We start from the raw sequence: 26,249 nt of genomic DNA on the forward strand, positions 1-26,249 counted from the left end.
AATACTTTCTCTATGCTTGTCTGTCATACCTGCAGAAATTGCCTCCTTTTTCTTTTATTTCTCCTCCTCTTTCTTGATATTTCTCCTCCTCGCTTTTTCTTTTCCTTCCGTCCCTTTGTTCCAGGGTTAGGTGGGTCTGCTGGGATGGTAATATTAGTCTGCGGAGGAAAAAGGAGAGGGGCAGAAAAAAATTGTTCTTTTTTGAACTTTCACCTTCTCCCTCCAGACCTCATTTGTCACAACTTTCTTCCAGAGTTAGGAGTAGAAAGGGAACAGGGCTGTTCTCACTGCTGCTGGAAATCTCTTCCTCTCCTCCTAGACTGTCATTATCAGACATCCATTCTTTTCCTGTATTTAAGTCTTTATACACATATGCACACACACACACGTAAGTGACAGTGTTAGATTCAAATAATATGTATGTTTTGTGTGTGCTCATAACCAGTTGACCAGAGGTTTCCAAACTTGGCAGCTGGTGGGCCATATTAAGACTGCATGTTGGTTAATTGTTTTTATTAACTGCTAATACTTTTAAAGTAGAGAGATTTCACAAAATTTTTACATTCTTGGGTTCCTCGTTGCTACATTGCAGCCTATGCCTGGAACTTAGTAGCAGCTTCATGCTGGGGAAGGAATATGTGTTTTCTAGGATTCCACAGGCCCCACTTCATCATTTATATTACCAGTATTTCCGTTTTTGAACTTTGCATCATTAGTCTTTACTACCACCAGTAATTCCTTTTATTCTTGGACTTGTGTTCCAGAGCAGAGGAGATACAGAATATTTTATTCATACAACTTTTTTCCCCAGTGTCGAATCTGAGAATAGTCAAATACAAAGGAGATGCCTTACGTTTCTGGCCTTTTGCGTTGGAATTACACATGTATGTTCATTTATTTGGACAGTATTTATTGATAGTGATGGGAGAGGATCAAATGAAATTTGGTTCAGAAATAGTGGAGAGTGGGGTGCCATTGCCTTCTCTGATTAAAGAAGCACAAGTTTCTTGTTAGTGCTCACCACCCTGACTGTGTAGTCCTTCACTGGGATATAGACTGCCTGGAGTGACTTCAGCATCCTCCCCTTAGCTCACACAGTATACTGTTGCTTTCATCCTGCACTGAAAACCAAGTAATGAGGGAGGGTGGGAAAGTCTTAGATGAGAAGATGTCCAGGAAACACAGATGTGCGGTTACGTTTAAACCAAATCCAGCCACATCAGTCACTGTTACACCAGTTGATACAAGCTGTAAATCTTACTTCTCTATTCCCAAGTGGCACAGTGGTAAAGAATCCACCTGCCAATGCAGGCGATGCAAGAGATGCAGGTTTGATCCCTAGGTTGAGAAGATTTCCTGGAGTAGGAAATGGCAACCCACTCCAGTATTCTTGCCTGGAAAATTCCGTGGGCGAAGGAACCTGGTGAGTTACAGTCCATGGTGTCACAGAGAGTCGGACACGACTGAGTAACGGAGCACACATGCATATAAATCCTACTTACCTCGGAAGACACGTATTTTCTCTTAGAAACGTAACTGGTACTTCAGGTCAGTGGCTCAGTCGTGTGGGACTCTTTGTGACCCCATGAATTGCAGCACGCCAGGCCTCCCTGTCCATCACCAACTCCCGGAGTTCACTCAGACTTGCATCCATCAAGTCGGTGATGCCATCCAGCCATCTCATCCTCTGTTGTCCCCTTCTCCTCCTGCCCCCAATCCCTCCCAGCATCAGAGTCTTTTCCAATGAGTCAACTCTTCGCATGAGGTGGCCAAAGTACTGGAGTTTCAGCTTAGGTTGTTTATATTGATAAGTTGCTATATTAGGTTTATTATAGGTCAGCTAGGTCTTGAGAATGTCATGCTATGGATGTCCAAATGTGAGAAGAAATCATAGTAAGGAGATCTTGATATGAAATACATATATATATATGCAAACAGTCACTAGAATCACAACCGGCTATCTGCTTCATTCTCCGTTGTACTTATTAATGTAGTTTGGGAGCTCTCTTTCCCCTTTTTAGGTGTTCTTCCCTGTGCACAACTATGTCTTTCATGTTTACTGTATTGTTATTGCTTATTCATGAGTCTTGTCTCTTGGCTGAGTTCCTTGAAGGCAAAGTTGGCTTATTAGTTTTGTGTTCCTCATGGCCTAGCACAGTTTTGGGGCATGTGATCAGTAAGGGCCCAGTAACCTTTAATTAATGATTGATTGACTGGCTGCATTTCAGAGGGTCTTACTGGAGGGATTCTGTTTCTGTGGTAAACACCATAATCTTTATTTTATTTCTGTTTCAGTGTTTGCCCTTTCTGTGTAATTGCTTTTATCAATACTTTTGTGCTCTAATCATTAAGTGACTATCAAGTACTTTATTTTTCTTACCATATCTTGTATTTGAGTGTGAGTTGCTAATTCTCACTAATTGAATATTTTAAAAACTGAGATGTCTTGAAATCAAGGCTTTTTGTTGAATGAGGTTTGTGTTCAGTTCTCTTGAAAATTTGTTTTGATATGAGAAGAGCAAAGTTTCTCCCTTATTCCCTTGTCTTATTTCATACTTCCTGTTTGAGTGACTTTCACTTTCACTTTTCCTGTTTGAGAAAGGATTTTAGTTCTGTTCCTATAGTTTTCAATAAGATTCTAGTTGGTTTCTTAACTCTCATGAGTGTTATAGGTGTAGTTGAAATGTTTCTACAGTTCCTTAGATTAAGCAAAACCTAAAGTAAAACCAGTCCTTGAGATTTATTTATTTGAGATTTATTTATTTGGCTGAGCTGGTTCTTCAGTAGCAGCATGTGGAATCCAGTTCCCTGACCAGGGATTGAACCCGAGCCCCCTGCGTTGGGAGCAAAGAGTCCTAGTCACTGGACCACCATGGAAGTCCCAAGATTTATTTTTTGAGGGTGAAATACCTCTTTAAGATATTATCATTGTGGTCAGATGTATTAGTTTACTGTCAGACTTTCCATTTTTATTCTGGAGTCCTTTCTTCATTTCTAATCTGGTCTTGTTCTCTATGCTTACTGCATAGCTGTCCTCCTCAGATACCTTAATCATCCTGGAAATTTCCTTTACCTCTCTGCTGTTGCAGTCAGTCCTACTCTCACATCCATACATGACAACTGGAAAAACCATAGCTTTGACTAGATGAACCTTTGTTGGCAAAGTAATGTCTCTGCTCTTTAATATGCTGTCTAGGTTGGTCATAGCTTTTCTTCCAAGGAGCAAGCATCTTTTAATTTCATGGCTGCAGTCACCATCTGCCTTGATTTTGGAGCCCCCAAAAATAAAGTCTGTCAGTTTCCAGTGTTTCCCCATCTATTTGCCATGAAGTGATGGGACCAGATGCCATGATCTTAGTTTTCTGAATGTTGAGTTTTAAGCTAACTTCTTCACTCTCCTCTTTTACTTTCATCTAGAGGCTCTTTAGTTCTTTGCTTTCTGCCATAAGGGTGGTGTCATCTGCATATCTGAGGTTATTGATTATTTCTCCTGGCAATCTTGATTCAAGCTTGTGTTTCATCCAGCCCAGTATTTTGTATGATGTATTCTGCATATAAATTAAATAAGCAGAGTGACAATATACAGCTTTGATGTACTCCTATAAAGAAAGCTGAGTGCCGAAGAATTGATGCTTTTGAACTATAGTGTTGGAGAAGACTCTTAAGAGTCCCTTGGGCAAAAAAAAAAAAAAAAAAAAGAGTCCCTTGGGCAGCATGGAGATCCAACCAGTCCATTCTACAGGAAATCAGTCCTGAATATTCATTGGAACGACTGATGCCGAAGCTGAAACTGCAGTACTTTGGCCACATGATGTGAAGAACTGACTCATTGGAAAAGACCCTGATGCTGGGAAAGATTTGAAGGCGGGGGGAGAAGGGGCTGACAGAGGATAAGATGGTTGGATGGCATCACCGACTCAATAGACGTGAGTTTGAGTAAGCTCCGGGAGTTGGTGGTGGACAGGGAAGCCTGGTGTGCTGCAGTCCATGGGGTCACAAAGAGTCAGACACAACTGAGTGCCTGAACTGAACTGCTACAGTCAGAGGGTCCTGGATCTGTCTTCTTTCCTTTGTTTACCCCCTCATTTTGTTGTAGGACAGTCTCCTGTAACTTTCTGGAAAAGGTACAAGAGAGTGTTACATTTTTTCCCTTGTTATATTTTTATAGTACCCTATTCTTATTTGGATGTAATTTTCTTATTCTCCTTTTCTGAGAATATTTGGAGGTTTTCACTTTTTTTCATCCTTCATCATTATTTCTACTTACCCCTCCTTTCCCCTATTTGTCTTGGTAATTTTCTTATTGAAATCTCCCTCAATATTTGGTGTTCCTTGACTGTTCATTCATTTTTTTTCTGTCTATGCTATTGATACATAATTTATAGACAATAAAATGCATAGATTTTAAGAATTCAATAAGTGAACCGTTGTTCACTTTTGTAGCCACCACCCCAGTCAAATATATAAAACATTTCCACACCTCAGCATAGTTCCTTCCTATCTCTCTGCAGGTGTCTGTTTCCTACAACTCCAGTCACATACTCCTTACTTCACTACCTGTCAACCACTGTCCTGGACACCGAAACTAACTGGTTTTGCTTCTTTGCGACTTTGATATATAATGTAGTCACATGGTATATGCTCTTCTGTGTCTGGCTTATTTTGCTCAGTGTAGTTTTTGAGATTCACTTATGTTGATGCATGGATCAGTGGTTTCTTCATGTTTATGGTAGAATACTATTCCATTGTATGACTATACTGCATTTACTTTATCACCTGTTCCTTTATCAAGGGGTTATTGTTGCTAGTTTTTTTTCCTATTGTTAATATATTTCTGTGCAGTATTTGCTTGTGTAATTAACAAGGAGTGGAATTAATTGGGTCATAAGGTTAAGTATATGCTTAACTGTATAATGACTATCAAAGTGACTTTTTCTTTTAAATAGTTTATGCATTGAAAGATTGATTGGAAGACTTATATGTTTGAGTATATCACTTGTTGACTTGTGGATTTTCCTTTTGGGAACCCACCCATTTTTAAAAGGGGAATGGCGGCATCCCCCTCACCCCATGTCAGTAACAGTAGGTCTCTGTTCTAGAATCATTTACTTTCTTCAGAGAAGAATACTCATTGATTCTGCCCAGGTGATACATATGTCAGAATAGGGGAAGGAGAGCAGCGCAATGCAGATGCTCACTTAATCTTCACCTTTTCTCATACCTCATGGTCCTTCCTGTAGCTGTCAGCTAAACCTGGTGTGGTTGAGTATGGAGCCTTTCTGTCTCAGTGTCTCAGAGAATGTGTCTTTGGTTTCTGGATATATACCTACATCTAAAAGTGGTGTGCGGTGGCTAGATGGTAGATTGGTGTCCGACTCTTGTGCTTTAAGGGATCTGAGATTAGTCTAAGCACTTCTCTTGTAACTTTCAACCAATTTCTCTTCCATCCCGCTTTTTACCACTACCTCCCCTTTTTTTTGTGGTAATTGGTACAGTGAATTCCAGAGCCTCTTTTGGGTGCTCTAGACAGGGTAAGTTAGTTTACTTTCTTGTCCACATTTCTCAGTTGGTTTCGATTGCTTAGGTTTCAATTTTCATGGGTCTGCTTAAGTGAGTCACCACTTCTCCAGACACTAATATTCCCCAGAAAAAGATGGACTCTCATAGTTCCTCAGTTCTTCTTTCTCCTATTTTCTTTGTCCTTGTGAGTTTGTGTCCTTTTTTTATTCTTGCTGCAATTTTAGTGAAGTCTGTAGAGAGAAAGGAGGTAAAGAAAAGACCCATGTGTTGAATTTTCTAATTTTTCCAGAAATTACCTTTTCTTTCTAAATTAATATTATGTTTTCCTACCTTAAATTTTCTAGGCTTGATTCTCTTTTGTTTTCCATCCTGCCTAAATTTTTATTTTGAAAGTTTTCAAGGTTTCACTTGTATAGTGAACACTTCTAGGTATTCCTTGTCTACAGGTGAACTAATTGTCAGATTTTATTTTTTAATAAAAATACTGTTTATTTTTAGTAAATATGGATCTCTGGCAGTATTTTAGTGTCTGATAGTCTGTTCTGTGCCTACACAATAGCTTATTCAGTCTGTCTGTTTGCTGGTGGTTGTTGTTTAGTCACTCTGTCGTGTCTGACTATTTTGGCTATCATAGACTGTAACCCGCCAAGTTTCCCTGTCCATGAGATTTCCCAGGCAAGAATACTGGAATGGGTTGCCATTTCCTTATCCAGGGGATCTTCCTAAGCCAGGGATTGAACCTGCGTCCCTTGCTTTGGCAGGTGGATTCTTTATCGCTGAGCCACCAGGGAAGCCCTGTTTGCCTTTACAAATGCTTTAAAAAGTTTATGTGTGTGTCTTCTCATATTATAAATGAGTAGATTCATTAGTCATCAGTCATCGTTGCTTTTTTTAAACATATTACCAAGCATTCCTTCAAATATCTGTAACCAACAGTGTATAGATTCTCACAGTGATTGATTTTTCTTGTCTCCTCCTCTGGACTACAAGCATCCTAATTTGTTAGTAAAGCCATTAATGAAAAGTAGGCATTCTGAAGAAATAGGTATTCCAGCAGCTGAAGTAATTTCTTCTCCATAACTGTAATTTATAAAATTATCCTTGTTTTGTTTTTTCACTTTTGCATTCTAAAAAGGGGGAAAAATCAGTAAATTGGGGATGTTAATATTATGAATTCATTTTTTTAATGAGTTAAGCATCTAGTAGTTATACTTTTCTGTAGCTGCTTATTTGAGTATTAGTTCTTATTGTTTTATCATTGCCCTACAGGTTGTAGAATTTGTGAACTTTCCCTCCCTACCACGGACTTTTCTTGAATGATAATCTATGTGCCAGGCACTCTTCAGTCTTTATCTTGCTGGCCCTTTCTGCCTTCCTTGAGTGTGTGGACCAGCCCCTTCTTCTTGTCCTTTGGAAGCTGCTCTTGTTTTTCCGAAGTATTCCTTGTCAGTCTTGTTTGAATGTTTTTTCCTTTCTCAGCAGGAACTGTAAGCATTGCTTTCTTCCAGTTTTGTCTCTATGTCATTTGTGCTCTTTATTCTTGACTTTAATTGCCAGCTACCTGCTCATGACTCATCCAACCTTTCCTAAACTTTACACTCAGAATTATAAAAACTCAGTGGGTCTCTGGAAGGTTGCTCATTTTCAGTATGTCCTTATCATTTCAGTTCAATTCAGTCACTCAGTCGTGTCTAACTCTTTGCGACCCCATGGACTGTAGCAGGCCAGGCCTCCCTGTCCATCACTAACTCCCAGAGTCCACCCAAACTCATGTCCATTGAGTCGGTGATGCCATCCAACCATCTCATCCTCTGTCATCCCCTTCTCCTCCTGCCCTCAATCTTTCCCAGCATCAGGGTCTTTTCCAGTGAGTCAGTTCTTCACATCAGGCGGCCAAAGTATTGGAGTTTCAGTTTCAACTTCAGTCCTTCCAGTAAACACCCAGGACTGATCTCCTTCAGAATGGACTGGTTGGATCTCCTTGCAGTCCAAGGGACTCTCAAGAGTCTTCTCCAACACCACAGTTCAAAAGTACCAATTCTTCAGCGCTCAGCTTTCTTTACAGTTCAACTCTCACATCCATACATGACTAATCATTTAATTTATTATTTATCATTTTTCCTTCCTCACTTTTTTTTTATTACATTCTCTTCCTACATGCTAAGACCATCTTTCAAAATTTCTCAGCGTAGAATCCTGAATGTTATTCTACATTGCTTCTACTTTTCAGTTAAGTTTCAAATTCTGTTGACTTTTCCTTCTAAATAGTTCCCAAATAGCTCCTCCTTTTTCTCCTCATAGTAGCAGTCCACCTTTTGCTTCCACATTTTGCTTACCACAGAACTGGTGAACTTTATCTGACTGTGTTCTGTTTCCTATCTGCCTGGAGTTCATACCTGAATTGTGTCTGACAGAATCCCTTCCTTATTGTGTCAGAACAGAATTCTATGACTTGGTCAATGACTGCCTTAGGTTTATCTTTTACTACTCCCAGCCTTGTTCATTTTGTTCTGGTAACTCTGTACATCATGCCCTGTATACTTTGAAACAAACTATTATCTCTGCCTGGCATGCTCTTGTCCATTTCGCTTGGGTTGGCCTTTAAATTTCCATCCAGCCTTCCATCCAGAAGTCTTATCTTTCTTCTCTAGCGTGGGCTAAAGGTACAATTGTGGTACCTTCACTGACCGCATAGTACTTAAGAATATTTTTCTCTCCTTGTAGACAGAGATTGTTCTATTAAGTGAAAGGCTTCAGTGCCTAAAATAAAGTAATGGCTCAGTAATTTTTTGTTAGTGGATGTCTAAAAATTATAGTCAATTTATAGGTTACTTTCTTTGTTGAGGATGATACAGTTTAAGCTAAACTTGGAAGCATGGATAAATAGGTGCTCAAAGAGTACAAATAATATAATTTTTATTCCAGAGGAAATGAGGACATTGCTGCTGAAAAGGTATTAATGTCAGAGCCTAATGCCATTCAGCTTACCTGCTAATTGTTACCTCTTCTTTACTCCTGCCTAGAATTTGTATGCATAACTTAATGTTCTGCCAATTGAAGACAGTGGGTCAAGAATTTTCATGTTTATTTTTAAGATTAAATTTGAAAATATCTTTGGATTTATTTTACTAATCTAGGAAGAGAAGTAGTATTTGCTAGATTTTGTTAGAAACTGGGTTGAAAAAAAAGTAAAGATTTTGAGAGACATCTTTTCTCCTCAGGTTTCTTACCCGTCTTCTGTTTCTGAATTGCAGTTACAGATGTCGAGCTGAAACGACTGAAAGATGCCTTCAAGAGGACTTGTGGACTCTCGTATTACATGGGCCAGCACTGCTTCATCAGGGAAGTGCTTGGAGATGGAGTGCCTCCAAAAGTTGCCGAGGTAATCTTCATGCTCTAAGTTTTCCTTTGAGGTAGTTATCCACCAGTCTGAATTCTTGAGGGTTCTCCTGGTCTTGACCGATTTTATGTTCCCTACAGTTATTTTCTTGCTGAGTAGGTAAATAGGTCTTGCTTTAGATGTCAATATGGCTGTGTTCTTAGAGGCCAAATGGGAGAACTGCAGGAGTGCAGCTCTGCTTCTGTGTACTTCTGATCTTTAAGAGCCACAGATCATAATCATGGGACCATTTATATGACTGGCTTCTTATTCTTATGAACTTTGTCACTCCAACATGTCCTTTTTATGTTGGGAGTGTTTTGATAAACTTTGAGTTTTAAAGCTTTCCATATAGTAAGACCTAATTAAATTATTTCTGTAAAATTAAGTTTTGTATATGAAACACTAGCTTATTGAAACTTGTAAAGTCTTATTTAGAGTCCATGAAAAATTTTTAGGTAGAGATACAGTGAGCTAAGTTGGTATAAATATCCCGTTTCTAACATTAAATTTACTGCCTTATACAATGAATAAAGTATATGTACAGTTAGGTATATATACAGTTATGTAATATGTCATTTGAAAGGTGAAATGAGAATACAATTAATAAAACAATGAAAATTGTAATAAGAATTTTAAGCTTAGTGTATTTCATAAACCTTAATTCACTATTCCTCTTTAGTGACAGTTGCAATTTCTAACCTGTGCTATGTGCTTTTGAGTTTATGGTTTATAATATAGAAAGTACACTTATGGCTCTTTTAGGTGTGTTTTACTCTTTTTCTTGGTGGGGATATATGTTGTATTAATTTTATCATTTATTCTTGTGTAGAATTATTATGTACTTTCTTGCTGTCTTTATTTTGGATTTATGACAATTAATTTTTTCCTAATACTATTTATTGGGACCTTTTTTTCAGTATGAATTCATCTTCCTGTTTTGTCTTAAATGCTAGTATAATATAAAAATTTGGAATTTAGAATTTTTCATTTTAGGATATAACTAGCAATTTAACGAGTTCATATAAGTTGCCAATTAGAGGAAGGGATTTAAACTGAATCCATAGTAATTAAAACAACATTCTTCCAAATTCAAATATATACTAACTTAAGCCTTTCTTTTTCTTCAGCTCCTTCCTTAGGTCAAAATGTCAGATTGTAAATTCGTGGTGCCCAGAAAACTTAGGTTAGAATATCTGATTTATTTCTTTGGATCATGTATAAAGATTTACATGTGTCCATCTATATATCTATAAATAGAGGTCCATTCAGGTCCTTGTCCAGTTTTTAATTGGGTTGTTTGTCTTTTTAATACTTGAGTTGTAAGAGTTCTTTATGTATTCTAGATCCCAGGCCCTTATAAGATACATGGTTTGCAAAAATATTCACCCGGCCCATAATTCACTCTCTTGATGGGCTTACCCATTCTTCCTTTCATCCCTTGTTTCGCCTGGGAAACTAAGGTCACAAAGATTTACTCTTATGTTTCCCTTTAGGTCTCATCTGTTTTGTGCTAATTTTTGTGTATGGTGCAATGAGTCTAAGTTCATTCTTTTGGAAATAGCTTTTTAGTTGTCCTGTTACCAAGTCCATGCTCCTATTGCTCATTGCTTGACAGGTCAGTAAATCAAGAGATGTGTTGTTAGTGCCAGAAATAGCGACTTTTTCAAAAAGCCAGAAAATCAGGAAGATAGATGGTCAACTAGTGTCCCAGAGAACCATCTGATACCTGAATTAGAAGTTAGGCTTTTATAGTGAAAGGGGAGAGAGGGTGTGGCAGGTTGTTGCAAACTTTTTGGTACCTTTGTTCTTAACAGCTGTGCAGGCAGGTCTGATCACAATGTTCCTAGACCGCCTATGAGATAACAGTTATTCTCCATTCTACAACTTTTTATCTCTATATGCGTGAGCCTTGAGAATGGGCTCTCCTGTATGTTTCAGGCTATAGCATCATTCTTTTACAAAAGGTGCAGAGCCTACATGACTATGCAGAGGCAGCAGAGCACAAGGGTTAGAGTTAAAGGAATGGATTCAGTATGGAGTCAAGTTTCTTCTTGTCAGTTACAGTCGTAGCACTGTTTGTTGAAAAGATTATTCTTTCCCACTGAGTTTTCTTATCACTGTTGTTGAAAATCAATTGACCATAAGCATACTGTTTTATTTCTGAATTCTCAATTCTATTTCATTGATTTCTGTCTGTCCTTGCATCAATATTGCATTATCTCGATTATGCTAGCTTTGTAGCAAGTTTTTAAATCAGAAAGTGTCGTCTCCTCAGCTTTATTCTCTTTCAAGTTGTGTCTGTTCTGGGTCCCTTGCATTTACATATGAATTTTAGTATCAGCTTTTCAATTTCTGCAAGAGGCTGCTGAGATTTTGATAAGAGTTGCATTGACTCAGAGTACAGCCATTTTAACAATATGTTAAATCTTCTGATTCATGAAATTAGAATGCCTTTCTATTGATTTAGATTTTTAATTTTTTTCTGTGATGTTTTATAGTTTTCAGTGTACAAGTCAAATGTCCATCAATAGAACAAAATGTGATATATCTGTAAAAAGGAATATTGTTAATAAAAAAGGAGTGAAGTTTTCTGTTACATTCATGGATAAACCTCTAAAACATTCAAAGTCAAAGAAGCCAAACACAAAGACCACATAATTTTTTGTTCCATTTGCATGAAATGGCCAGGATAGCCAACTCTGTAGAAACAGGAAATAGATTAATGGCACTTTCGTTAAAATTTTAGCCGATTTTTTTTCTTACTTTCTTGCATAGTAGTTGCCTCTTTCCCCTGTTGATTTGGAGGAATCTATCCTTCTTGAAATGTCAAATACAGGTTTCCCTGTTATCTCAGCTCTGATATGCTCAAGAAATGTAAGATGATAGTTAAACGGTTTTTTCTTGTTTTTTGGTTAGGAGTGACACTCTTTTAGGCTTTCTGCAGCTTCAGTGAAAATGGAACTCCCTGGAGCGTCATTTATATGTGAATATTTTGTAAATTTCATTTTACCCAAAACTATTTCAAGAGTCTCTGTCCTTTGGACTATGTGTTAAAAATTATCACTGGCTAGAATAACAAGTAATTGTTTTACAAGAACAATCTTAATTTTAAATTGTAAAATCTACAGTGATAGTTTCAAATTTCAGTTTCTTTGCAGCTTACACATTTTCATGTGTAAATTCTACCACAGTATTAAACACAAAAAGAATTTTATAAATGCTTTTAGTGATGATGGTGGTAAGCTTCATTTATTCTATTATTTACTGACCTAGGCTTATTTTAAGTGAGAGGTACTTTAGCATGTGAGTATTGATTAGTACATATAACATAGTGTAAGTTTTAAAGTACTATAAGTAATCAAGTACTTCTGTCCTTGATCTCTGGTGTTTTTTCATGGAACGGGTGTCTGTATAGTGTCTCATACAGTAATCTCAAAGAACGAGTCATCCCCATTAAGCTCAGTTCTGGAACAGTTTCAGCATTTGTATAAAATGAGCCTTTTGCTTATTTCAGGCATCTCTCCAAGGCAGGCAGGTTAATAGATAGATTTCATCAACTTTTGTGTGTATTTGGAAAAAGGAATGAATTTATGAGTATGTTTCATCCTTGCAGAGTACATAGTTATTTGTTAAAGAGGAAATAGTACATTTGAAGTAGAATGGAAGTATAAATCTGGGCAGATAGTTTTGAAATTTGAATGTAGATGATAGTGGGTAGGCAGACTCATAGAATGGAAGATCTGTATTCTCTAGTTGCAGGGAAATGAGGGGATTTCTAAACAAAGTGATTAGTTGCAAAGCTAAGGAAATAATCATTCCACTGTATATAGTCATTGTGAGAGCTTTCTTAAAAGCCTTTGGAGAGTTTGGGCTTTAAATCTGGGTGAAGAGGGTCACCTACTCCTGATGAGATGTGAAAATAATGATTTGAAGTAATAGTCATGTTTTAACACCAGTATCAGATCCCGGTGATTGAACCTGGGTCTCCCACATTGCAGGCAGATGCTTTACCGTCTGAGCCACCAGGGAAGCCCCCGAAAAGCCACAGAACCCCTATAAGCTGCCAATTGTGGATGGAGAAAGAACTCTATTCCCTAGTTAATCAGAGCTTTTCTTCACAGTAGTAGTAATAACATAATATCAAGAGCAAGGAAAGATAGTTTTGGAATCTTCGTGCAGAAGGATGCTGAAACCATACTCCTCTTTGAACATTAAATCTTTTCCAAATTAGAGGAAAATGCACATTTTAAGCAAAAACAATCACAGACCCTGGAGTATTTTTAGCATAGTGATCAACATGTGCAAACAAGCAACTGATTAGTAGTATATTTTTCCATTAGTATTGATAAATTTATGCTGAAGTATTCGTATTGCATTTAGATGGCCCTTGGAACTTGAGACATGCATTTACTAGACAGTCTAGGTTTAGGGGGACTACCCATAGAATACAGGCTTGTGATTTTTGTTTGTTTGTTTTGATGTTAGTTGATCAGTATTATTGATTACATTTCTTTATGTTGGATTTACTAGCATCATGGGTAACAACTTTCTTGACAACTCTAGTCATTGACTGTTATCTCATGATGCTATTGATCATTGACTATTATAAAAGACTAAAATAATATATCAACCAGAGAAAAGCAACTAATGTTTTCATTTGTTACATTAAATACTAATCTTGACCTTATAGCTAACAGGAGAAAACTAAGCAGGATACTGATTTAAAATCTTTCCTTGGAACTAGAATCTGTAAAATATCCACTGTCTTTATCTTAACTGTGTCACTTAAAAAATTTTATTAATTTGGTTGTGTTGGTTGTGCCATGTGGAATCTTTGATCTTTGTTGTAGCATGCAGACTCTTAGTTTTGACATGTGGGATCTAGTTCCTCTATCAGGGATTGAACTTGGTCGCTCGCATTGGGAGGTGGAGTCTTAGCCACTGGACCACCAGGGAAGTCCAGCTGAATCACTTTTGTTCATAGTGTAATATTCATGCTAGTTCTTAAATTTTATTTTATTTTTAAAAAATATTTCCCTTTGTATGACTGGTCCAAAAAGATTCCAAAGGCTATGTTAGATGAAGATAGTGAGAAAATATATCACTCCCTTCTTATAAAATTATAGATAGACTTTTTTAAAAAGTACATCATTGTCTTGATGGTTCTTAACTGCCAAGTTTTATCCTAGAGCAATTTTTTCCTTTGTCTGTAAATACCACTTACTGAACCATGGGGTGCACATTTAGTTGGCAGTTCTATAGTTTGGATGGATTTCTGGTTTCACATCAGATGGTGCTTAAAAGCTCGTTGATTACACTTTTCATGGACTTGATATAGCTTGCATTCAGTTCTTTTATCTTCTTCAGTGTTTCCACTTCTGTTTCTCCTGAGATGTTATTTCTGACAGCCCATTGTCTTAGCGTGTTTCTGTCGAAACTGCTGATTTTGCATTCTGTATTGGTCAATAGCTGCCATCTCTTCTTACTTGGCTTAGTGCAATCATTTTGGTTTTTCTCTTGGCTACCTTGAGTTTGTCCTTGTCCCTTTTCTCTGCCTGGAAGAGGTGGTGGATTCCCTGTGACTGGCTGGTCCTGGTGGCAGCTTCAAGTCAGGCAGCTTCTGTGACTCTAGCAAGTGATGGATCTATTCATCCTTTGAGGAGTCACTGCACAGCTCACACTGTTGTGTCAACAGTGAGTTCTAAGCACAGCTGCCTGTTACAAATGGCCTGACAGAGTGAGCTATCCTAGAGCAGTTTTTCAAGTTTCATAAACTGTTGGAAAACAAAGTTTATAGTAGAAGAGCTGACATGTCATTAAGCATAATGGGACGAGGGAACTCCTTGTATAAAACATTGTGTCAAATACATTACGTAAATTATGAATGTTCTAAGTGGTATGCCAGATGTCAAAGAAGTTACTCACTTACATTGGTACTAAAAATTACTCTTATAGAAAATAACTTATGCATAATCACTTATTTTGAATCCTGGGTATATTAAGTGAGCTACTGACATGACTAGTGAAGTAGATTATGAAAATAATTGATATCTTTTTCAAGTCAGTCTTGATAAGACATGTCTATCCAATAGCATATTGCTTAATTGGTATTATAAGATAAAACAAGGTTGATTTAATGGAGAGTTGAGAGTGTTAAAAACCTCTGCCTAAATTTAGCTGATAAAATTCAGCCAAGTTTGACTATAGAAGCTGGAAATTTTTTATAAAATGAATTCTAAATGGTGGGAAAAATAACAACCCAAGTTTTCTAAACTTGGGTGAATGTAGAAGGAAAGCATATTCATTGTTATCCTTTCCCCCCTTTCTGCTTGCCCATGGAATAAATACAGCTGTATTTTATTGAGTGCCTACCTAATAAATTTGTTTGTAACAGAAATGGAATGGTTTTATGTTTGCCTTGTATATGGTAGTTATTATCTTTTAGACTATCATCTTTGAGTAGTATGAGTTATTATATTCTGTATTTATATTAAAGTGTAAGAAGGGTTATAACATACAGTTGAACTTTCTATATTTCTATATTTTTGTCATTAAGTGGTAAATACGAGTATCCTTTCTTAATGTACTTCTAAATGTAATTTCTTGATGCTTTATATTTTATGAGTAGCTGCCTGAAAATATGAAAAGAATTTGTGTTCAGAGTCATTTATGCTTATAGCTTTAAGGTATACTTTTTTGTCCCTGGATCTCTCTCAAGTCATAGGAACATCCTGAAGCACCTTTCTGAGAATCTAAGGTGTTGTCCCAAATATTGTTATAAAAAACGATGGACATAATTGTTAACTGTGTAATGGTTAACTTTTTCATACTATATATATGTTGTGATTTTGAATACAAATATATACAATTCATATATTGTAGTTTCAAAAATATATAACATTTTATAGTCATCCAAAATTGTGAGTTTTAGGGTTAACTTTGCAATTAAGGAACATTTTGCTCAATTTTGAGACTTTCATGGGTGTTTTCTCAGGAAATAAATGGCCTGAAGAAACAACAGTATATCCTCCTATACTCACACAAACTAATACAGGATAGCAAGTTATTTATTGGAAAATGTTAATGTATGATGGCTTAAAAGGAAGTCATTGTATAGTCTATCCTTTTTTTTTTACAGTGTTGTTTTTAGTAACAGTCTCATTTATTCCCATTATTTAAAAGTTATTTGTTGTACAATGATTTTTTGTGAATGTATAAAAGGTTTTTGAAATTAATTCAAAATCATAGTGTGTAATAACTGGGTTATAATACACACACTAGCATGTTTCACTTTCATGCATGGGAGAAGGAAATGGCAGCCCACTCCAGCGTTCTTGCCTGGAGAATCCCAAGGACTGGGGAGCCTGGTGGGCTGCTGTCTTTGGGGTCGCACAGAGTTGGACACGACTGAAGTGACTTAGCAGCAGCAGCAGCATGTTGCCACTGTATTTTCTCCCATGTCAGTACCTTTTCTCAGCAATGTACATTTAATAACTAACTCATGGGAATATATTTTAAATAAGTCGTGTCCTATATTTTTAGCTGCTAAAGCTAAATTATTGAAGTCTTTAATTTATTCTTACTTTTCCTGAGAGTTTGATACTAGTAAAATATATTTCTTCTTTAGGCAGTCTTTGACATTCTTCCTTTTAAAACAGAAGTATATTGAAAATGCTCCTTCTGCTCGTTAGAAATGTAGTATGATGTTTTTTCCGAGAGTATTCTTTTTTTTTTAGACTATTGATTTCCTTTTTTTTTTTTTTTGATTGCTCTGAGTCTTTTTTGCTGGGTGTGGACTTTCTCTAGTTGTGGCAAACTGGAGCTGCTCTTGGTTGTGGTGCACGGGCTTCTCATTGTGGTGGCTCTTCTTGTTACAGAGCACGGGCTGTAGACGCACGGGCTTTGGTAGTGGTGCAGGCAGGCTCAGTAGCTGTGGCTTGCGGGCTCTAGGGCGTGTGGGCTTCGGTAGTTGTGGCGTGGGGGCTTAGTTACTCAGCAGCATGTGGAATCTTCCTGGACCAGGGATCAAATCTGTGTCCCCTTGCATTGGTAGGCAGATTATTATCCACTGCACCGCCAGGGAAGTCCACAAGGAAATTTTTTTTTAACTACTTTGCAGAATTATATTCAGTGACTTAACAGTAAAAAGGAAGATTATTGTACACTCAACAGTATGAGTGAATCTGACAATAATTATGCTAAATAAAAACATAATTGGTAAAAATAGAGCACTTGCTATGATTCCATTCATATAAAATTCTTTAAAATACAGAGTCTGTCATGAAATGAAGCTTACCTAGAGACTGGGTACTGATGCTGGTGCAGGTGGAAAGAGAGGGAAGGATAATTCCTCAGATATAAGAAACTTCTAAGGTGATAGGAATGTTTGAAGCTTTTCTTGATTGTGGTGATGATTTCAGTGATATGGTATGACATGACAAAACATAAATTGTAAACATAAAATATGTGAAGGTAATTGTACCTCAGTTATTCCTCAAAAACTTTGTAAAACATTTGATTAGATATACTTTTTGAGCTTTTCAGGAAGAATATTTGATCTACTTGGAAAAGTGAGCCAGAAATATAAAAATTGATTATTGACAGATGTATGATTTCCTTTTCAGTCTTTGTTAGGATATTTGGGTTTTAGTTCTAACTTTACTATGTACTTCATGATCTTTTACTAGTCACTTAAGTTCTGAGGCAAAAGAACCTTTAAACCTTTCATCAAAATCATTGTAGGAATTTATAGGTTTATGACCAGCTTGACTATAATTAGAAGAGTTTGAAGTGCAGTTAAATTGTGATGTTCTACAAGAACTTTGAGACTGACTTTGAGATCTGCCTGAATTGGAGGAGAGAAGGTTGTGGGCTAGGTTAATCTGAGAAAGTTGGAGCAGTGAAGGGAAGGAATTCTCAATGATAAATTTGGAGTTCTACCTTTTTCTCCTGGTTTAAAGTCACGGGTTAAATTAAACTTTTAGAAAACAAAAGTTACAGCAAGGCAATTCTAGAATGAGATCATTGATCATAAAAGGTATAGGATAATTAGCTTCTAAGAAAAGTATGGATGATAAAGTAGATAAGGATAGACAGGGGGAGCCAGGGTGAAGACAGGGATCCAGTCTTACCATCATGGATCAAGATGTGCAACAGCAAAGAAGAAAGCTAGCCAAGAAGTCTCCCTAGACAGAATTCAGGAATACTAACTCCAGGGAGAACGATTTTCACTTGAAACTTAGTAGTTGAATTTGTAGCATATTAAAGGTTTCTTTCTTCAACCATCAGTGGGTTTAAGGAAAATTCCATTTCTTCCTTCAGATGGGAATAGATAAGTTATAAGGGACAAATACTTGCTTTAAAGGAAGCTAGTGAATAGAAGGGGAGTTACAACCCAGAACTTCAAAGACAATATTTAATTATATTAAGTCACGGCCAAGCTAATTGAGAGGGTATACCAATAATTTACCTCACTGATGTCTAGTGACACTGTAGTTTATACTGAGTCTCTTTTCTAGTTGTGTATTTGAATAGACTTCAGTAGGCAAGATATCTTCAGAGATGAGAAAGGAGGGTATAACTGAATCTCAGGACTTGCCATCCAGTGTGGTGGCAGCAGGAATTTACTTCAGACAAAGGTAGTAATCTGGTTTGTTTAGTCATTCCTGGGAGTAGTTAGTTTATTGGTCTGACAGTCTATGAGATATAAAATAAGTAATGTACAGAGGTATTCTGAATGTTTTGTTTAGGCAAGGCTCCTTTGCTTTTGGACTCGAGGAAAAGAGAGAAGATAATGAATGTTCTATTCTATATATTTGAAAAGTTAATATTAGTAACTTACTTCCTGACTCTTACATAAACATTTAATGGCATGGATTCATGACTAGCGTATAACAGTCAACAGTTTCGTGTGGTATATGACACAGGTCTGGGATAATTCTTAACATGAAAAATAGTGGATTGTAGGACAAATATTAATGAAATAAATATACCAAGAATATGGAGCAACTAACATGTTTTAATATTTTCTGAAAATAATATTTAATGTTTTCCCTTTAATAACTTCAAATTTTATTCTTTAACAATAAAGTAAGTTGACAGGATAGTAATCTATATAAATAAAATTAATATCTGTATCTTAGGATATCCTGTGAAAATAACCAGACTTGTGTCACAAAACTTGGCTACATATGTTTGGGGAGATAGGACTTACAAACTATTCTATATTCTGTGCATGAACTTTTCATCTTTAGGATAATTTCAAGGAGAGAGGCATCTTACAGAATATCTCATACTGAGATCCAAGAATACCATGTGACTTAACACAAGTATTAAGTCTCAGCAGAATGAGAAAATAAACGATGATTTCAAATATGGACCTTAAATCAAGTTATGTGGGTAGATGGGCCGACATACAGGCTTTATTATTGATAAATAATAAACCACCTTCTCCCACCTAAAATCCACAGTGACTAAATACATTAACTTTTTCTTTTATGTAAAAGAATTTCAAAGGCAGGTATTCTAGGGCTTGAGTGGCAGCTGCCCTTTATCGTTAGGGTTGTTGTTGTTTAGTTGCTAAGTTAATTTGGAAATCAACCCTGAGTATTCATTGGGAGGACTGATGCTGAAGCTGAAGCTCCAATACTTTGGCTACCCAATGCAAAGAGCCAACTCATTGGAAAAGACCCTGATGCTGGGAAGGAGTGAAGGCAGAAGACTCCTTGCAACCACATGGACTTGAGCCTGCCAGGCTCCTCTGTCCTTGGGATTTCCCAGGCAAGAATACTGGAGTGGGTTGCTGTTTCCTTCTCTGGGGGATCTTCCTGACCCACTGCCATCTCCTGCTTGTCAGGCGGGTTTTTTACTGCTGAGCCACCAGGAAAAACTGTATTATAAGGGACCCAGGCCATATTTGATCAGTCTTTCTGGAAGTCCATCTGTTGACTTTCAGTTTTATCTCATTGGTTCTCCCCAGTCGCAAGAGATGCTAGAAAATGTAAAAATTGTAAGTTTGAACAAGTATGATAGTATCTTCGAAAAAATTAGGGTTCTGTTACAAGAAAGAAAAGAAAATAGAATTATATAGATAACTAATGGTTTCTGTGATGTGCTGTATCATACAGGGTGTATTATGATCCAGGATAAGTAGCAACAGGAATATACTTAAATACATTGGACAGTTGAATATTTTATTTAATAAAACTGCCTTTAAAAAACATATGCAATAAATGTTTTGGTTATACTATTTATATTGAATTATAGTGCTCTTCTGTTAATTGCTCTATACTTCATGTTTTATAATCCTGTGAACTCTTATTTATGATCTGAATTATTATTTTTATCATAATAATATATGCATATAGTTAAAGTGGAATCAGAGATTTAAAAACAAGAATCTTTGTCCCCACCTATTTAAATCTCATCATGGTTCCAGAAGCAAGCACTTTCCAGTAATAGTTTCTTATATACATACCTCCATTTTCTAAATACTGTTCTTTACTCCTCACTCTTATTTTAGATTTTATCCTTTGCTTTCCAGTGATGGTGGTGGTTGTTCAATTGCTCAGTCGTTTCTGACTCTTTGTGACCCTACGGACTGCAGCATGTCAGGCTTCCCTGTTCTTCACCATCTCCTGGAGTTTGCTCCAGCTCATGTCCATTGAGTTGGTGATGCCATACAACTATCTCGTCCTCTGTCTTCCTTTCTCCTTCTGCCTCAGTCTTTGCCAGCATCAGGGTCTTTTCCAATGAGTTGGCTCTTCGCATCAGGTAGCCAAAGTATTAGACCTTCAACTACAGCATCAGTCCTTCCAATGAATATTCAGAGTTGATTTCCTTTAGGATTGACTGGTTTGATCTCCTTGCAGTCCAGGGAACTCTCAAGAGTCTTCTTCAACACCATAGTTCAAAGGCATCAATTCTTTGACACTCAGCCTTTTTTATTGCCCACCTCTCACATCTGTACATGAGTACTGGAAAAACCATAGCTTTGACTATACGGACCTTTGTCAGCAAAATAATGTCTCTGCTTTTTAATACGCTGTCTAGGTTTGTCATAGCTTTTCTTCCAAGGAGCAAGTGTCTTTTAATTTCATGGCTGCAGACACCATTTGCAGTGATTTTGGAGCCCAAGAAAATTAAGTCTGTCACTGTTTCTGTTGTTTCCCCATCTATTTGCCACAAAGTGATGGGACCAAGTGCCATGATCTTCGTTTTTTGGATGTTGAGTTTTAAGCCAGCTTTTTTATTCTCTTTCACCTTCATCAAGAGGCTCTTTAATTCCTCTTCGCTTTCTGCCATAGGGGTGGTGTCATCTGCATATGTGGGGTTATTGATATTTCTCCCACTCTGCCGGGTCTTAGTTGCAGCATGTGGGATCTAACTCCCTGATCTTCCCAGATCAAACCCTGCATTGGGAGTGCACAGTCTTAGCTATTGGACCACCAGGGAAGTTCCTTTCCAATGGTAGAAGATATTTAACATCCTTGCACACTCCATACCATGTCATCCCAATGCAATTGTATCATAATGTTTGATTAAATTGGTATTTGTTATTTATAGCATTATTACTGTATAAATATTCTCTGCAACATGTTGTAGTATTATTTAATTTTTTATTAATTTTTTTGTTTTTTTCCCCCCTGGAATTGTAAGTTTCCTTCTTTATTAAAAAAATTGAAATATAGTTTATTTACCATGTTTTATAATGTTCAACAGAGTAATTCACAGTTTTTAAAGATTATGCTCCATTTATAGCTGCTATAAAATATTACCTATATTTTTATTTCCTTAGTTTTCATACCTGTGGCTAAATCGTTCTACGCCTTCCAACAGCTTTTTAGTTTAATTTTCTGTGAGATGGTGGTTAACTTTTTACATTGATCTTCTAAATGTAATTTTAGCTTAATTATCTTAGTTGTGGTAGATACATATATACATGTCATATCCATCTATTTATATCGGCGTGTCTTTGTTTCCTCTAATATTCCATGGATTTTTGTGCTTTTTGGACTTCCTTGTCCTAACCATGAATGAAAAAAAAATTTGATGCAAGATTTAATTAGTGACTTTTCCTTACTTGCTGTTGAAGTAATGTGGGACATTGAGATAAAATATAGGAAGTGAATTGAGGATGAATTTTAATCACATCATTTGCATGTTGTTAAATTACCATTAATGACAACAGTGGGAATATACTAGATATAAAATTCCATCTGTACAAAGCAGCTGACCTCAGAGGAAGGAGAAATCAGGCTTAAGAATTGTTTAATTTTATTTTTTTCCCCTCATGAAAGAAGCTGAAATATCCTTTAAAATCAGGTTAGTAGCATCTCTGAAAATGTTTTTGTGTTCTTCTAGCTTCTGGCTAGAGTTTAGCTCTTCAAATAGTTTATAAATCTAAATATCAGTTTATAATTTGTGCTGTTCATAGAAATTAGTAGTAGGCAAAATAGTTTTATTTTATGTATGGGTGGCAAATTTAATAGTGTTCTCTCTTTGAAGAATAATTTTTTCATAAGTTTCCAAATGACAGAAGCAGTAAAGGCATTTTGACAGTTGTATAGAAAACTATACTGGCACATAATACCTCATGTTAAGACTCATCCCAAACTATTTTTCCCATCTTTGCTTTTTCTTGTAGTTACATTTGATTTTCAGAAATTTCAGATTAGGAATCAAAAGACTTACAGGAGCAGTCTTCAGAAGAGTGTATTAAACCAACTTTGCTATGTATGCCCCTTCTTTGATTTAAATGAAATAGTAGTATTTCTTTCCCTAGCAGCTTTTCCCTTAACAGTTTCCTAATTATTGAGATACAATATATGCTCTTTAATTCACTCATTTAAAGTATATAGTTAATGGTTTTTAGTTGGTTCATAGAATTGTGCAACCATCACCACAGTCAGTTTTATCACCCTAAAAGAAACCTTTTTTTCTCCATCCCCTCCTCTGCCAGCCCTAAGCTAACGAATATGCTAGCTACCTTTCATCTTTATAGATTTACCAATTTTGGACATTTCATATAAGTAGAATGACATAGTCTTCAGTGACTGGCTTCTTTGACTTAGCATCTGTCTTGCAGCATGTATCACTTCTTCATTCCCTTTTATAGAATAATATTCTATTACATGGATATATCACATTTTTTAATTGTTTACCTATGGATAGATATTCGAGTTATTTTCACTTTGGGGCTATTATAAATAATGATGCTATGAACATTCTTGTGCATTTGTGTGGACGTATGTTTTCATTACTCGAGTATATACGTTGGGTGGAATTTCTATATCTTATGATAACTCTTGTGTTTAACCTTTTGAAGAACTGCCAGATTGTTCTGCAAAGTTGCTGCACCATTTTACGTTACCATCGACAGTGTGTGAGGGTCCAGTATTTCTCTACACCCTTGCCAACCTTGTTATTTGTTGTTTTAGTTGGTAAGTTGTGTCCAGATCTTTTTGCAACACATTGGACTGTAGCCCACCAGGCTCCTCTGTCCATGGAATTTCCCAGACAAGAATACTGGAGTGGTTTGCCATTTCCTTCTCCAGGGAGTCTTTCGAAAGATGGAACCTGTGTCTCTTGTGTCTCCTGCATTGTCAGGTAGATTCTTTACCATTGAGCCGCTTGGGAAGCCCAACTTTGTTATTAACTGTATTTGATTATAGTCATCCCAGTGTGTGTGAAGTAGTATGTCATTGTGGTTTTGATTTGCATTTTGTTGAATAGTGGTATCCTGAAATAAAGTTTTTATTTTCTTAAAGAAGAGTGTTTGAAAAGAGTAACTGTTCAGGTATCCTGACTAAATATATTAGTGGATCTAAAATGTATAGTAAAGGTTTATACATTCTGTGGTATACATGTATGTGAGAGTTTGTATTTGGCTTGATTGGCTCAAGCCATTTCAGGGCACTGAAGAATTTGAGGTTTTCTGTATTTCAGCAATAGATACTTTTGAAAATTTAAGTCATTCATGAAATTAAAATTTGAAAATTTTAATAGTCATTCATCAAATTTAATGTTGATATAAAGGACTTGGTCTATATTTTATATGGTAGCTTTATAAGTTCTAGGTCTAGAAATCAGGGACTGTCTCCTCGTTTTTGAACCCCAAGTCAGTTCATTTTGATGTTTTCCAGTCTTGATCCCTTTTCTGAATTTCTGCTTTTTAAAATCCATTTTTTATAATATTTATCTATTAATTTTGTATAAATTTTCTGAAAATTTATAGAGAACCAAGATAAAGTGCCATTGGCTTTTAAGTCACTTATACATTTTCTTGGTTTTTAGTATCAGTTCAGTTCAGTTCAGTCGCTCAGTCGTGTCCGACTCTTTGTGACCCCATGAATCGCAGCATGCCAGGCCTCCCTGTCCATCACCAACTCCTGGAGTTCACCCAGACTCGCGTCCATTGAGTCAGTGATGCCATCCAGCCATCGCATCCTCTGTTGTCCCCTTCTTATCCTGCCCCCAGTCCCTCGCAGGATCAAAGTCTTTTCCAATGAGTCAACTCTTTGCATGAGGTGGCCAAAGTACTGGAGTTTCAGCTTTAGCATCATTCCTTCCAAAGAAATCCCAGGGCTGATCTCCTTCAGAATGGACTGATTGGATCTCCTCGCAGTCCAAGGGACTCTCAAGAGTCTTCTCCAACACCACAGTTCAAAAGCATCAATTCTTTGGTGCTCAGCCTTCTTCACAGTCCAACTCTCACATCCATACATGACCACTGGAAAAACCATAGCCTTGACTAGATGGACCTTAGTCGGCAAAGTAATGTCTCTGCTTTTGAATATGCTATCTAGGTTGCTCATAACTTTTCTTCCAAGGAGTAAGCGTCTTTTAATTTCATGGCTACAGTCACCATCTGCAGTGATTTTGGAGCCCAAAAACATAAAGTCTGACACTGTTTCCACTGTTTTCCCATCTGTTTCCCATGAAGTGATGGGACCAGATGCCATGATCTTCGTTTTCTGAATGTTGAGCTTTAAGCCAACTTTTTCACTCTCCTCTTTTACTTTCATCAAGAGGCTTTTTAGTTCCTCTTCACTTGCTGCCATAAGGGTGGTATCATCTGCATATCTGAGGTTATTGATATTTCTCCTGGCGATCTTGATTCCGGCTTGTGCTTCTTCCAGCCCAGTGTTTCTCATGATGTACTCTGCATAGAAGTTAAATAAGCAGGGTGACAATATACAGCCTTGACGCACTCCTTTTCCTATTTGGAACCCGTCTGTTGTTCCATGTCCAGTTCTAACTGTTGCTTCCTGGCCTGCATACAGGTTTCTCAAGAGGCAGGTCAGGTGGTCTGGTATTCCCATTTGTGGTATAATACTAACTAAATTCATTTCTCCAAGGACAGTTTTTCAGATACATAAACAACTGTCACTCAGCTCTCCTAAACGTTATTTAGTCCTTTAGCTCTGGTTGTGGTGCACAGACTCTCCACTTACGGTGCATGAGCTCAGTGGTTGTGGCCGTTAGACTCAGGTGCTCCATGGCATGTGGGATATTAGTTCCCTGACCAGAGATTGAACCCATAGACTCTTAACCACTGGACCACCAGGGAAGTCCCACTGCTCCATTATATATAAGGGACTTGAGCATCCATGGATTTTGGCATCTGCCAGGAGCTTGAAACCGGTCCTCTGTGGACACCAAGGGACAACTGTATATTTGTTTTTATCATGCTGTGGGTATTGATGGTTCAGGCTGTAAGTTCCAACCGGTCTTCTTTCGGTTGTGTCAGTGAAGGTTTCGCAGCCTTTGCAGTGCTGTTTGAGTCTGTACTGCATGTGCAGCGCACCCAGTGGACAGTCTGGAACCTGGGTGTTGATCTGTCTTCAATTTGTAATTCTGTTTAGGGTCAGATCTATGCTGGTTAGGGCCACATCCATGCATGTGCAGTTTGGAGACAAACCCAGGAGTTCAAAAACATCTTTCCTGAGCTGCTTCCTCCTCTCAATATCCATAATATTTTTCCTTTCCCTGAGCTCCCATGTCTAGTCGTCCTATCAGAGCCAAGCCAGAGGACAACAGAGAGAGGAAAAAGCCAATAATGAGAGTTTGTCTCACATTCTTGGGACTGGAGCTACTCTAATTGGAGAGTATGATAGACTGAATCATGGACCCCCAGATCTCCAGGCGCTAGTTCCTGGAGTCCACATGTGGCATGTCTGTGGAGTTGTGGTAATAAATGTGCATGTTCTAAAATGCCAGGTTTATTACCTTACCTGAAAATATTTTTTTTTATTTCATTGAAAAAAATCTTCCTTGACTACTGGAAATAGGTTTACATAATTATGTATTCTTGGTTGTTTCTCAGTTAGATATTTTCAACAGTGAT

General features: G+C 37.1%; 1 protein-coding gene and 1 pseudogene across 2 annotated transcripts in view; one reads left to right on the top strand and one right to left on the bottom strand.

The window, feature by feature from the left end:
- USP32 (ubiquitin specific peptidase 32) overlaps positions 1-26,249 on the top strand; it is a 198,125-nt gene that overhangs the window by 52,526 nt on the left and 119,350 nt on the right. For both annotated transcript variants that reach the window (XM_069602726.1, XM_069602727.1), the window contains exon 2: positions 8,775-8,902. In XM_069602726.1, coding sequence (XP_069458827.1) covers positions 8,775-8,902 — 128 coding nt within the window. The remainder of the gene's footprint in view (positions 1-8,774; positions 8,903-26,249) is intronic.
- LOC138414780 (V-type proton ATPase subunit G 3 pseudogene) lies at positions 14,146-25,402 on the bottom strand (annotated as a pseudogene).

Source organism: Ovis canadensis, chromosome 11 (genome assembly GCF_042477335.2).
Source record: "Ovis canadensis isolate MfBH-ARS-UI-01 breed Bighorn chromosome 11, ARS-UI_OviCan_v2, whole genome shotgun sequence".
Lineage (NCBI taxonomy): Eukaryota > Metazoa > Chordata > Mammalia > Artiodactyla > Bovidae > Ovis > Ovis canadensis.